This window comes from Silurus aristotelis (genome assembly GCF_946808225.1).
Source record: "Silurus aristotelis genome assembly, chromosome: 1".
Classification (NCBI taxonomy): Eukaryota; Metazoa; Chordata; class Actinopteri; order Siluriformes; family Siluridae; genus Silurus; species Silurus aristotelis.
Window position 1 is genome coordinate 33,964,673 of NC_139574.1, and position 15,226 is coordinate 33,979,898.

A 15,226-nucleotide genomic window follows, 5' to 3' on the forward strand; every position below is an offset into this window, starting at 1 on the left:
ATTGAACCGAACCCAAAGACACACAAAGCAGCACAGATGAGGTGGTGTTTAATTTAAAAGTTGTTTATTGTGATGGCTGGAGGTATCAGGTAGCAAGAAAAGATATGGATTGATAGCCTGTTGCAATACAATAAGTGTGTTTGTGAATGTGTGTGTTGGCACATGCCAAAGTAAAGTCTCCAGATGCTAATGAACAAATGAACAAAAAAATAAACAACACAGTTACTACATTTATGGCAAAAGTTGTCGTGATGGGTTTTTTTATTGTTGCGACTAAATGAATAATCATGATGTTAACATTTTTTGAAGGGTCAAAGTTTATATGCAGTTATGTAGTCTATATAAAGCTTTCTATCGTGAATATGTTACGCTTAAAATAAAAATGTAGCTGCAAAGTAGAAGCAAATTAAGCTTTTAAAGAAGAAACTATGAATAAACTAATGCCAGACGTTCAAGCTGAATAACTGTATAAAGGTCATGTAGCATTGGTCACAATTTGTTCCCAGAAAAGCGGTGATTTTTCGTGCAATTAATCATTTTGCATGGATTATATGATTTATTATATATATCATTTTCACCTTTTTCCACATTTCCACAAAAACAACTTTGATCAATAACCTTTTTTTTTTTATTTTCATGCAATATCTCCAAAGTACAAAACAATAATTAAGGTTATTGAAGCATCAGTGCTCAGTCCAGATACTGTAGGACTGTGAGTGATGGTTGAGGGCAGTGTACATCATTTTGGCATATAGTATGTAGTAAATTAACACTGGATCTATTAACATTTAATCTTCACAGGACGGTGTGTTAGTAATGATTGTAGACATGTCAGTTCTGAATTAGGCAGCTGTGTAAAAAGAAGCAAAAAAAAAAAAAAGAAAAACATGCACACAGTGAGTTTGCTTTGCCACATTACTAGCAATACTGGAGTACACAAAGATGAAGTTGGTCAGCTGTAGAGGTCTTAGTTGGTGGTTTGAGGTTTAGCTTTACTTTCACTCAGAGAGTTAGCCAAGTAGCCAATGAGGGTCATGTACTCCTGGAAGCTGACCTTCCCATCCTGGTTCTCGTCCAAACCTCGCATCATATCCTTTACTGCTGATGAGCTGTCTGTGTCCTTTGTTAAACAGAGGAAATAAAATTTAAATAAGAGTTAGGAGACTGGCATAGATGAGAAAGAAACTTCAGGAGAACCAGTAGTAGAGATACTACGTCAAAAATGAGTTGTAAAAGTATTCATCTACAACAGTTTCAAGGGTATTATTAATAAATAGTGTATCATGAATTAATTAATAATGAGTGGCTAATACCGTAGCATAAAAAACTCCTCTCACCCCCACCCACAAATGAGATATACCATAGCTTTATTCTGTATTTAGTAAATTCTGTGAAGTGTATATGTAGTTTGTAACGATCTAAAAGTATGTAAACATCCAATTTTGTATGAACAGAATGAAGAAGCACCGTATCCACATTGTAAACATTATATAAAAATTCTTCCATGTGTAAACACAAGAAACCATCTTACAGACATGATGTTCCCCAGTTGACGCTGGACCAGCTTTTGGAAATTGCCCTTATTGAGGCAACTGTCTTTTCCAGCTGAACCCAAGAACTGTGTAACAACGGTCTTGATAGCTGACTCCATTTCTAATGCAAAAAAAAAAAAAAAAAAAAAAAGGATTAGGGAAAAGAACAGGAGAACAGAAAATAATACATAAACTGACCAAGACCGGTGATTGACCAGTAGGTAGCATAAGTATTGGGGGAAAAAATTTTTTTTTTTTTTTAAGATAAATATGTTTTTTTTAGAATGTTTTATTTAATTTTGCAGTTTTTAGTTTGGAGATAAATACTATAAACTCACCCACACCCCTGTATATATATGGACCTCAAACCCTATTCATTAGACTGCTATATATTGCAAATAGACCACTTAGGCACTTCTGGTTAGATGCTAACTGCATTTTATTGGCTCTGTACATGTGCCTTGCACAATGACAATAAAGTTCAATTTAATCTAATCTAATCTAATCTTCTAAAATCTAAACGCCAGCACTCTTCGTCTTCTTTTTCTTCTTCTTCTTTCGGCTTCTCCCATTAGGGGTCGCCACAGCGGATCATCTGTCTCCACACCCCCCTGTCCTCTACATCTGACTCTTTCAACCCAACTACCTGCATGTCTTCCCTCACCACATCCATAAATGCCAGCACGATGAACATCTGAATGGATATTTGCAGAGGCTCTGAGTAGCTTATAGTAATAGGAAGGTATGGCCAAAAAAGTCTGTTTCATAACGATATCATGTGATGTCTTTTTGAGTTCATAAGTATATTGACCAGTTTTAAAAAAAAAAAATACTGTACTTTAACAATTTCTTATGGAATATAAAAAAAAAGTACATCAAGACAGACCACCACCATATTAAATAAAGAGTGCTTCATAATTTGTGGCAATAAAAAGAAAGCAGTGTGTTTCAATTCATAGGAAAATTGAATATTACATTTTAAAATGGTTTCTCCATGTGCTGAGAGTGAGCCAAGTATTTCTCCACTGTTTAAGCAGGAAAAGCCATCACATTGGTTGCATTCTTTAGCTTGGCCTCAGGCAGGCCGATCCATATACATTGTTAAAGAGAATGACTTGCCAGCACGAACTAGACAATGGTTTAATGATTGGGGTTTTCCATAACAAAGCTGGACAGCCTAGAACCGGATCCACTGGCCCACGATTAGTCATCTACTGTGTACCTTTCCATATCTACCACTGCCTATTGTAGCACAAAATTCAGAAACTAGGCAGTAGCAACCTTTTTGTGGCCCTATGATGGTCAGCAATGCCTTGGTTTCTATACTTGTTCTCTTTTGGAGTCTATGAATGGCTAATGCATGTCAGGAATCGGATTGTGATCTACTGGATTATACAATAAACACTTCAGTTGCACTTACTGTGCCTTTCCTGGTATCTGGCAAAACTTGGCAGATCTGCTAGCTCAAACAAATGAAAAATATTTGGTATTCGCAAAGGCAGCACGCTACCTGTGCATAGCTTTTTTGCCAGTATGTACCCTATAAGCACTATTTGGAATGATTTGTCACTGAAGACAGATGCGAGTCTTTTCCTTGTCTTCATGGTCGATATGTGAGCTGAGTTGGTTTTCAGTTAAAGTCCCATTGTAAAAAGAAATCCAGTGCTGTTTAGTGTGATACCCTCCCCCTATCATGACATGCCATGCCATAAGAAGCTTGTCCTCCTCAAGGGGATTACTTAGATGCGTTTTACTTTAGAAAGTCTCCTCTGCTGATACCAGGGGGTCAACTTACACTTTCTCCATTTCTACCTTGCCTCTCTTACTGTCTTAGTGGGCAATGCCAAACACCTTTCCAGTGACCCATACACATCATGACATTTTGAAAGTAGGTTATTCAGGTGATTGTCAGCAACCCTTTTGATTATGTTATGTAATAGGATTCTAGGAATGACCAGGGTTCCTTGTCATTCAGAATCAACACCGACTCGGAGGTGCTATACAAATAAAAGTCAAGGCATTCAGTTGATTCTCAACACCCCAGGGGAGTCACAAAATCCACAGTGACACATGTAACTAGGTTTGGAGCGTCATGGCTTCAGGGAGGCTTGTATGTGAAAAATGAGAGACCAGAGGAGTTCAGTGATGCTAGGATAGTTAAGAAGCCTGACGGAGGTTGGGGAAAGCTCAGCAAGTCCGTACTGAGACACAAAAGAACTTGTGATCTTGAACAGACACTCAATCCTCTTGGGCCACCAGCATGCTATGAGCTCATGTTACTTGAGGAATTGCCCGTTGCCTGTCTATGTTACTGTCTACTTTTGACAAAACACACACACACACACACACACACTTAGTCTACTTTGGTGCTCATCCTTGGAAAAGCAAACCACACTCACTTCTTACCTCGAACAGAAACACAGAGACCTAGAGACCCAGAAAGACAGACACACACACTCGCACACGCAATAGAAACACGGAAACAACAGACACCTCACTTCATATCTTTAAAGCATTGTATTTTATTCGCTAGACCAAGCAGATGCACAAATGACTGCATTGTGGTCAAACTTACACATACACACCATTTTATTATAAAATATATGCACTTTATAGTATAGTGTGGAATGCATTTAATTAATTTGCACTTCATATGCAAAATGAAAAATATTATACAAATTGCAATGCCTAGAAAGCCATAAACTTCTAGTTCTACTCAATAATGCGTGTATGTACGGTCTCCACAAAAAGTATTGAAACAACAGGGCCAGTTCTTCTCGTTGTGCTACACACTGAAGACATTTGTAGTCGAGATCAAACGATGAATATGAGACGACAGATCAAGATTTCAGCTTTCACTTCCTGCCATTTTGTATTTGATCTCAAACTGTACCGCAAAAACCCAAGCGCCTCGACGTTGATCATTCCAATACTTTCGAAGGGGACGTGCACATACACACGCAGACCTAACTCGATAACATGTGTGTGTATGTGTGTGACTTTGAGGTAAAATTCCACCTAACAGATGTCCCCACATGAACACTGAACACTGAACGATTAACGTTAACACGACATAGCGGTGCCTGCCAATTACTGATGCACCTCTATTAACCTAATTAGAATTAGTGGACACAAAGAAAAGTGAAGAGAAGGAAGAAGGCAACCAGAGACACTAGATTCATCTTGGGCACCGATCTTATCAGCAAGCCTGGAGCGCATTATTTAAAGATGCACAGAAAAAAAAAAACACGATGTGTTTACTGTGGTGTCATGGTTCTATGACGTGAATGCGTGCCATGCAAGCAAATGTGTCACTTACAAAGTGTCATTTAGTTCTAAATAATTACTGAGGCTACAAAAGCTGGGATGAGTGCAGACAATGGTGGTTGGCTTATTCAGGATGATTGATTACTTCCATGTGTGATTAGTCATTAGTGTGGGAGACACACACTACTCCCGTCTAATGAACGCTTTTGAAATTCAGTCACAATTTAGACATACAGTCTGACACATAAAGTATACAGTGTGAGGGCTTGTGTAACCCAAGCGCTCTAAACATGCTAAATCTAATCGCCCTGATCTGAACTTCAGAACATACGAAAGCCCATGAATTCTGTTGTATTAATAAACCATGTATCTAAAAGTATATTGGCATTGAGTAAAAGACAGGAGGTGGAGCTGGAGGTGGCAGAGTTGAAGATACTGCGGTTTTCATCGGGAGTGACGAGGATGGACATTATTAGAATCAAGTTAATTAGAGGGACCGCGCATGTAGGACGTTCTGGAGAGATGCGATTGAGATGGTTTGGACATGTGCAGACGAGGGACATGGGGTATATCAGTAGAAGAATGCTGAGGATGCCAGGAAGGAGGAACAGAGAAAGGCCATGAAGGAGGTATATGGATATGATGATGGAAGGCATGCAGGTTTAATTTGTAAGAGGCAGATGTAGAGGACAGGGGGGTATGGAGATGGACGATCCGCTCTGGCGACCCCTACTGAGAGAGGCCACAAAAAAAAGTTATTTTATTATTTAACTACTGAAAAACAACCATGAATTTAAATCCAGACCTGTTGACAGAAACTGAGAATTTGTCCATTTTAAATGCACAAATTAACATATATCTATTTTTATAAATATATACTGTGGATTATTTTGATTTAAGATTAAAATGATTTAATTATTTTGTAAATTATGCCACATGATTCCCACTTGTCCATATACATGTTACAATCGCTGAATTAGGAAACAGAAGAGGAGGGTAAAAGCCAAGTAGTATTGGAGTAAAAATGATTGGTAATCCTTTGATAGATGTCTCAAGCTGTATATTTATCTCCGGGATGTATATTAGGGATGTAAATCTCTTAAAAATATGATCAAGAATAATGGAATTTCAAAAGAATGTATATCTGGTGGGTTGGAAAATGGTTTAAAGTACCATGACTGCCGCCTAGTGGTTCTTTGTGTTATGTCTATATTACCCTGTTTTTTCCTTCCTCCTACTCCCAATATCTACCATTTCAGTTCCCATTAGAGATGGGCAATACCACCTTTCTTTTGTTTATACCAACTATTAGGAGCAGTATTATCAATACCAATACCAATATCTGTACTTTTCAAGTCATTTTTGAGTCACTTCACCTTTGCTACTTATTAAAAAAATATTAATCATTCATTTAAACACTTTTTTTTTATTATCTGTGTGACACCAACCATATTCAGACTGTCACATTATGTTTTCCTTTTTACAACAAATTACAACATTGCAAATAAACCAGACTTTGTTAATAAAACCTGTTTGCTCGGTTTTATTATGACTTGTTAAAGGATCCTGTAAGCCACTGGATTTTCAGCACTTCATAGTATATTTTGTGATTCTCTGCTATCACTGAATCCATTGCTGCATTATGTTGCACTTTTTGAATGAGTAGCATTGTTGAGAAATCAGCAAGACCAGTTCCCCAGCTTTATGCCTCATGGGGCTTGGCTGATTTGCAGTGCAGCTTAGTTTAACCTGAACAAACACCTGTGGGGCGAATGGGCTGGGCTTAAAAGGATTGAAACAGGTTTGCAAAAAGTTTCAGAAAAACCTCTCTGGCATGCTGAATACTTTCCCAGGGTGCACAAACTGCCTGTGGTAGACATGTCAGACAAAGTGATTTATTTGTCAGAATGCGTTTACCCTAACGTCTATTTTTTCAAATCTTTATTTCAATGGTCAGTCTGTTTCTTTAATGATGGTTAATAACTAATACGTTGGTGACTTTTATTCAAGAATGGAAAGTAAGAATCCCAGTATATCACCATTGTAATTACTGATTTTAAATAATATTTTCTCTGAATAAGGATTTGATTTAATTGCTTTTGGGAGCCAACACCAAATTGCCAATTGAAATCACATATTAAATGGTGCCATACTTTCAGTACAGATGGAAGTAAAATGTAAAGACCCCTTCAACACCCCGGACCCCATTCCTGAACGCGTTCTTCAGCAATTTGTGCTACAGTAGCTTTTCTGTAGGATTTGAGCCAGATAGGCTCGCCTTCGCTCTCTACATATAACACATAACACACACATAACTCTGTCAGCAGGTAACTGGATGTCCTTCCTTGGATTACTTTTTTTAGGTATTAACCACTGCATAATGGGAAAACCCCCAAAAGACCTACTGCTTTGGAGATATCAGTTTGGTTGTTGTAAAACTCGCTCAGATTCTCACCCATTTTTCTTGCTTTCAATATGTCAACTTTGAGAAATGATGGTTCACTTGTTGTCTTATAGATCCAAGTGCCATTGTAATAAGATAATCCATGTTATTCACATTAACAGTCACATTATAGTGGCTGTTTAGTGTATGTGGGCAGGAGTACAAGTCCTGATTCTTGTGGTTGATTTTTTTATTTATTTACAATTCTATGCTGTTGGAAGTCTGCATGTTATATGTAAATACACAAGACACCTTATACGTATCTATTTTGAAAGAATGATCTATGAACATTTATTTTGAACTGAGGACCCTTTTTGAACTCTTTTGTAGAACATTGCAACTGAGCACTGCTCTACTAAAAAAAAAAAAAAAGAAAGAAAAAAAGAAAAAAAAAAATCTTTAAGATGCTTTAAGTGTGTTAGGATTTCAGATGCTTTACAAACAACACAAGCCAATTTATATTATGATAATAATATTAAACTTAACTTAAATAACTCAAAAGTATGCTTTTTTTCGTCTCTCTCCAGTGGATCCGTAGCCCATTCTTATTCCGCTTCAAATTTCACTTCTAAAATTGAGTGCTTGGCAAATGTGCTTAGCATCTGTTATAACTTTGCCACATGTCATATTGTCCTCTTTACGGATCAGCACTGGAGACTTAGAGATCTAAAGCAACCTCTCTACTTCTCAAACTGTTTATTTAGTTCGGCTTTGGTTTCTGCACACCCTTAACCCTTTAAAGCTTTGAGCCATTAGGCATTCCTCAAAAGGAGAAGTGTATATCTTTTATTATAGATGAATTAAAAGTCAAAGAACGGTCATACTGCCCTTTTTATAAAACGTATATGGATAAAGAAAACGGATTCACAACAACGGGAATATCAATGGCTTTTCTTTTTTTTCATGCCTGTGACTCATGCTTGCCTGGCGTTGTTCCTGTAGCATACAAATGGCTTGAATCAGGTCATAAAAAAACAGTTATGAAAGTTACAGCTATAGGTTAGACACCGTTTCTCGGAAATCTGCGCACAATCCAACCGAGTGGTCATGGAGCTCGGGTTCAGCTGGAATCTTTTAGACATGATTCAGCTAGTAAGGGGGTGGTGGGGGGGATTACAGGGTCTACAGGAATGAAAAGTAGACTGTAGCGAGTCTGAAGGGTTATCGAAGACCCTTCCACACACCTCTAGAGAATGAAGATGGAAAGTGGCATAGGGTGGATCAAAGACCAGTGGCATTTCCTGTAGACTGGTGATACAATATGGAGATTTTCCTGTGGTAGTGGTGGTGGTGGTGATAGTGGTGCGTTTTAATCCCTTTTCAGCTTTCTCCTCCTGGTAATGAGAACCTTCAGCTTCCAGCTCTGGAGACATGAGAGCTGGAGGTGCTGGGGTTTAAACTGTCCAGGGATTAAGAGCTTTTTTTTTTTTTTTTTTAACACACATCACCATTTAAAAGAAGGAAAGAGAAAGCGAGTTTGGCTGTCACACACACGGCTGGTTAGGAGAAAAAAAGGCGCTGAATTAGTAAAGAGCTGCGGGTTTCTGTTTCTCCTCTACTCTGAACAATCCGGTTCTCTTGTTTCCGAGCTGAGGAACCGGACACCTCAAGACATGACACCACGGCCTTGGACATGTACTATTAATGTTTAATACAGTTGAAAGCCCTTATCATAAATGCCACCATTTATATGACACGCGCACTGGACTAGATATAAGTATCAGAAAGTTTTAAGCGCGCATGCGCACAGTTGAACCATGACAAAATTCCATACTAAATACAACAAAAAAATGAGTATTCGTGTATATATAAAAGTGTGTGTGTGTCTCTGTTTTAATAAGTCAGAACTTACTGTAGTGATGAAGTTTTCGTAGTTTTGCCTTGTTCTGCCTGTGTACAACGCCCTTAAGTGTCTCTTTCGTGAATCCCGAAGTCTTTCCAAGTCTTTTTTTTTTTTTTTCATTAAATAACTGGGCGTGTGCGCGTACAGAACAGGGGTGGAGGAGAAGAAAGGAACGGGAGTTTATATCCGTGTGTAAATGTGTGTGTCTGTGTGTGAAGTGCTGGATTACACCGAAACACGTCTTTAAAAATAGCTTGCAATTTGTAGACAAAATGCAGATCTGTGATGAATTAGGGGGGAAAAACAAGAATTTAATAGCCTAATCCCCTCTTTTTTCCACTCTCATAAACAAGTACAGTGCTTGTTCTAAGCTGCAAATTCCATATCTAATGTGTGTGGCAAGTGGAAACATGTAAAGTCAGGTTTATACGAAAAGATTCATTTTGTAACCAAGCTTAGACCATTCTCATGGCACCACACCTTAAGTGTTTCATCAAGAAGTTACCCAAGAAGTTCAACCTGGCAGCACAAGGACTGTAAAGTTGTGTAGAGAGACAAGACATAACCATGACTCCTTTTTTTCCTCATGTTCAAACTTGTATATATGAAAAAAAAAAAAAAAAAAACAGTCAGTGGATTTGATTTATTTGAAATAAATGTGTTGAGAGAAAGTGCTAAATGTTTAAAACATACCAAGAAATGCACATACCTGAGACATGAGCACTGCAATTAATAAGCCAATACAGATCCAGTCCATCTTTGTGTTAAATTATAGTTTTTATTATTATTATTATTATTATTATTATTATTATTATTATTAATTTAATATAAATAAGATCATTTCAAATTGTATTTTGGATAGGTAGAGTTTCCAAAAAGCTGTGTCTAATCGAAAACACTTTTAGAAATCACTTTCAAAAACATAATAATAGAAACTATTTGGTAAAAGCTGCATTAGTGCCAGTTGGATGATTAACCACCAGGACTACAGGAAACTCATTGTTTTTATATTTTTATTATTTCTATTTTGTATTTTTTGTCTAAGGAGCACATAAGCTGGTCAATAAGTCCTGTTGAGTACCTGGAAGTCTGCTGGGGTTTGGTGTTTGGGGCAACAATTTCATTTTGTTGAAATATTTGAGAAAAAAAAAATACATGGTGCAGTTTTTCATTTAGTGATAAAGAGACCAACCTTTTCTTTTTCCACATAAAATATGGCATTGCGGCTAGGATATTTTATATTGTTCTCTAGTGAATACAGTGGGTACGGAAAGTATTCAGACCCCCTTACATTTTTCACTCTTTGTTATATTGCAGCCATTTGCTAAAATCATTTAGGTTCATTCTTCTTCCTCATGAATGTACACATAGCACCCCATACTGACAGAAAAACACAGAATTGTTGACATTGTTGCAGATTTATTAAAAAAGAAAAACTGAAATATCACATGGTCCTAAGTATTCAGACCCTTTGCTCAGTATTTAGTAGAAGCACCCTTTTGATCTAATACAGCCAGGAGTCTTTTTGGGAAAGATGCAACAAGTCTTTCACACCTGGATTTGGGGATCCTCTGCCATTCCTCCTTGCAGATCCTCTCCAGTTCTGTCAGGTTGGATGGTAAACGTTGGTGGACAGCCATTTTTAGGTCTCTCCAGAGATGCTCAATTGGGTTTAAGTCAGGGCTCTAGCTGGGCCATTCAAGAACAGTCACGGAGTTGTTGTGAAGCCACTCCTTCGTTATTTTAGCTGTGTGCTTAGGGTCATTGTCTTGTTGGAAGGTAAACCTTCGGCCCAGTCTGAGGTCCAGAGCACTCTGGAGAAGGTTTTTGTCCAGGATATCCCTGTACTTGGCCGCATTCATCTTTCCCTCGATTGCAACCAGTCATCCTGTCCCTGCAGCTGAAAAACACCCCCACAGCATGATGCTGCCACCACCATTCTTCACTGTTGGGACTGTACTGAACAGGTGATGAGCAGTGCCTGGTTTTCTCCACACATACCGCTTAGAATTAAGGCCAAAAAGTTCTATTTTGGTCTCATCAGACCAGAGAATCTTATTTCTCACCATCTTGGAGTCCTTCAGGTGTTTTTTAGCAAACTCCATGCGGGCTTTCATGTATCTTACACTGAGGAGAGGCTTCCGTCGGGCCACTCTGCCATAAAGCCCCGACTGGTGGAGGGCTGCAGTGATGGTTGACTTTCTACAACTTTCTCCCATCTCCTGACTGCATCTCTGGAGCTCAGCCACAGTGATCTTTGGGTTCTTCTTTACCTCTCTCACCAAGGCTCTTTTCCCCCGATAGCTCAGTTTGGCCGGACGGCCAGCTCTAGGAAGGGTTCTGGTCGTCCCAAACGTCTTCCATTTGAGGATTATGGAGGCCACTGTGCTCTTAGGAACCTTAAGTGCAGCAGAAATCTTTTTGTAACCTTGGCCAGATCTGTGCCTTGCCACAATTCTGTTTCTGAGCTCTTCAGGCAGTTCCTTTGACCTCATGATTCTCATTTGCTCTGACATGCATTGTGATCTGGAAGGTCTTATATAGACAGGTGTGTGGCTTTCCTAATCAAGTCCAATCAGTATAATCAAACACATCTGGACTCAAATGAAGGTGTAGAACCATCTCAAGGATGATCAGAAGAAATGGAAAGCACCTGAGTTAAATATATGAGTGTCACAGCAAAGGGTCTGAATACTTAGGACCATGTGATATTTCAGTTTTTCTTTTTTAATAAATCTGCAACAATGTCAACAATTCTGAGCTGTGTGTACATTCATGAGGAAGAAGAATGAACTTAAATGATTTTAGCAAATGGCTGCAATATAACAAAGAGTGAAAAATTTAAGGGGGTCTGAATACTTTCCGTACCCACTGTATATAGGCCCATTAGCTTTGATTACTAATACTGTTTAGTACATCAGTGCATCATTCAAGTCATCCTAATGTGTATAATATAAGTTGGTGGATATATTAATTTATATTGATATATAAATAAAATGTATAAGATGAATATAAGGATTATACCCAACATGTATTAGGATTTCTGTAGAGGTTACTTCAGTTTCTACTGCATCGCAATACCATAATCAGTTTTCAGAATTGATCTCTCATTAATTAAGCTTTAACAAAAGCAGCTCCTGAAGACAGTTCTGGATTCAATTCGAGTTTAAATCTTATATGAATGCATTTATTCCAGTCTGTAAATGTTTGGGTAAAACTTGTATACAAAGATGCACCACAAAAGCAATTATTCTCAACAATTTTCTGTTGGCAGCAATATAGTACATCTATCCACCTATCTTTCAATCTAAAATCACTCATCAGTGTTTGCTCCTTTTCCTTACATGGGACTGTCTTTATAACAGATGGCCTTGTGGTTTCTCAGAATCATCACAAGTTGCTATTTCTGTTCTGAAATTCAAGGGAGAAAAGTACAGTGGTGAGAGAATGTGGGTTTAGATTTGCTACAGCAGAAGTGGGGAAATAGTGTTTTACAACATTAAATGCTTATTAAAAAGTATAATTCTGTCATTCTTAAATAAATAAAAAATTTAAAGAAATTGATTAGTTGTGTGTGTTGTTATTGGAAAAGAGTCCTTGGGTGGTAATGGCTCTCTGCTTTGTATCATGGTGTATGCCCAACATAGCTTAGTCAGCAACCGGGATAAATTTCAACACACTGTATGCTATTTATTCAAAACCTGACCCTAGGAAAAGTACTGTATATAGACCCACCTCAATAATCCCCAGGACAGAGACAAAACCTATGTTTTGGACCAACATATTTTAATTATATACGAATCACATTATTGGATCCTCTTGGAGCCGGCCCAGGTCTGGTCTGGGATATCTTCTCAGGTTGTCTCCTCAATACACCTGAGCCAAATCAAGAAATGTATGATAATTAGCTGATCTGTTGGCTCAGGTGTACAGCAGGAAACTAGTCTCTGCGTTGGTGTCCATGTCTAAACCTGAGACCAACTCTGATCCTGGAGAATAAGAGTTAATATAATTTGGAAACTGTTTCAATATATCCAAGCCACAGGTTTATTAGGTGTCTTAGCAGTTAATCCATCAAGCTCTATGAAACCAGACCCCTCCTGTACTCATGTTAAGCTTTCAGCCATGGTTCCAATTAAAGGGCCTTGCTGTGGTGTGAGCTAGGTTTCGCATCTGTGCTTAGTGTGTGGTTCAAGCCATACTTCCCTGCCTTAAACTGAGAGACTAGAATGTTTATTGCAGCTGCATTTGGAGAGACATTTGAAAGGGAAAACAAAACAATTTAAAAGCAAGAAGCCTCTTATTGCAGTGAATGTTTAACACCTTCATGCACTACCAAATCTTACCAGAAGAGGTAAGTGTTCAGCTTTGCATTCCTACTCCTTATCCATGCGGAACGCTTAATGATTTCTGTCTTTTATGAACAGTGGCACCAATGCTAATTTATTAGCATATTGGGAATGCTAAATTTTTTATTTCACTTATAAAGTTCCAAGTACATTTACATCACATTTAAAATTACAGAATTTAGTAGACAATTATCAAGAGTGACTAACAGAAATGCTTTTTAGTCCCCTTCAAAATCATTCTAATGTTAAGTTTTAATTGTTTAGGGTCTTAGCATAAAATTACTTGTGTATCCTTATATAACTAATTCATATCTCTTGAAGAGGTTTTGTCTTCATATTACTGAGAGTAAATACTACCATGGTCACAAGAAGCCAGTGCTATTAAAGTATTATTCTGACCCCAAGGCTAAGCAAGCCGCAGCATTATCAGGTATTAAAGACTACATAAAGGAAAGTGTCAAAAATAATCTAAAAGGATTTTAAAGGTCATGTTGCTAGAAATGTATCTAAACAATCTTAGTTGCTTTTTTTGTTGCCTGATGCAGGCTTTCTAAAACAGAATAACATCTTTTCCAAGACCACATATTTTCTGACACAGAAATCAGTTAGGGTTAAAAAAAGACTTGTTGCCAGCTGAATTGTATTATTTACTGCTGTAATAATCTAATTGAAGGCCCTTACCTATTTGTTTAGTTAAATCCAGTTGGTGCCTAAACTCACCAGGCAGTAAAAAATATTTTTATAAATTAAAAAAAGCGTATTATTCTGGACAATTATGTATTTCCAACTTTGGTATATTTGACTATATTGCTTGGCCTTGATCATATTTTAATAACACTATCTTTTAAAACAACAAATGCAAAAAAAAACAGTTTTGGCTGCATGTATATTTTAACATATAAAATGCATCATGGTCATAATGCTAGAATGTACATTTGAGAACTTTCTGTTGGATTTCAATAAATACACTATATGGACAACATTACTAAGAAACCAGACTTTCCCAAGCATATATGGTTCTTCCTCAAACTGTTACCACAAAGTTGGAAGCAATTGTATAAAATGCCTTCGGTTGTAAAAGCATTAAAGTTTCCCTTTTCTTGAACTAGTAGACACAAACCTGGTCCAGCATGAGAATGTCTCAGCCAGCTCCATGAAGATATGCTTTACATAGGTTCAAGTGGAAGATTTATATGTTGCTATAGAGCTCTTACCACAACCCTATTGAACACCTTTGGGATGAATGTGATCGCTGACTGCACCCCAGGCCTCCTCAACTCACCTACACCAGTACCCCACTTTACTAACACCCTTGTGTCTGAATGAGCACAAATTTCCACAAGCAAAATCTAAAATATTTCCCCAAGAGTGAAAAATAGAAAATGGGGCCTGCATGTGGAATGGGATATACACATTCATTCATTCATTCATTTTCTCCCGCTTATCCGTAATTCGGGTCGCGGGGGCAGCAGTCTAAGCAGGCCCCTGCCTTCGACTGCTGCCCAATCCTCACAGCACCGTCCCTTACGGTCCCTCCTGCAGGTGGTGAGCCCACAGGAAGGGTATACACATACGGTATGAATATTTTCGTCAGGTGCTCTCAAACTTGTTTCCATATAGTGGAGTAGAGGGGAAGTCACTAAAATAATCATTCAAAAATAGTCATGGAAGAAAGAAAGTACACCCTCAATATTTTGTCATTTCTTTCCCCTAAAAGTATGTTTAATTCAAGCAATAATTTGAAGTGCAGGTTTTTATCAGTATCTCACATCGTTCTGGAGGAATACAGTTT

General features: G+C 37.9%; 1 protein-coding gene across 1 annotated transcript; it reads right to left on the minus strand.

Moving 5' to 3' along the window:
* Positions 1–47: 47 nt before the first annotated feature.
* On the minus strand, positions 48–9,468 carry LOC310725350 (protein S100-A16). The gene is made up of 3 exons (XM_083540228.1): positions 9,095–9,468; positions 1,532–1,653; positions 48–1,120 (listed from the first exon to the last, which is right to left on the minus strand). The coding sequence occupies exons 2-3, from the start codon at positions 1,649–1,651 to the stop codon at positions 968–970; spliced, it is 273 nt and encodes a 90-aa protein (XP_083396354.1). The 5' UTR covers positions 1,652–1,653; positions 9,095–9,468; the 3' UTR covers positions 48–967.
* Between the last annotated feature and the right edge of the window lie 5,758 nt (positions 9,469–15,226).

Coding starts and splice junctions, on each gene's coding strand:
- LOC310725350 (XM_083540228.1), bottom strand. CDS start 1,651: ATGGAGTCAGCTATCAAGACCGTTGTTACACAGTTCTTGGGTTCAGCT. Junction 1,121..1,531: donor AACTGGGGAACATCATGTCT/GTAAGATGGTTT, acceptor TGTTTAACAAAG/GACACAGACAGCTCATCAGC.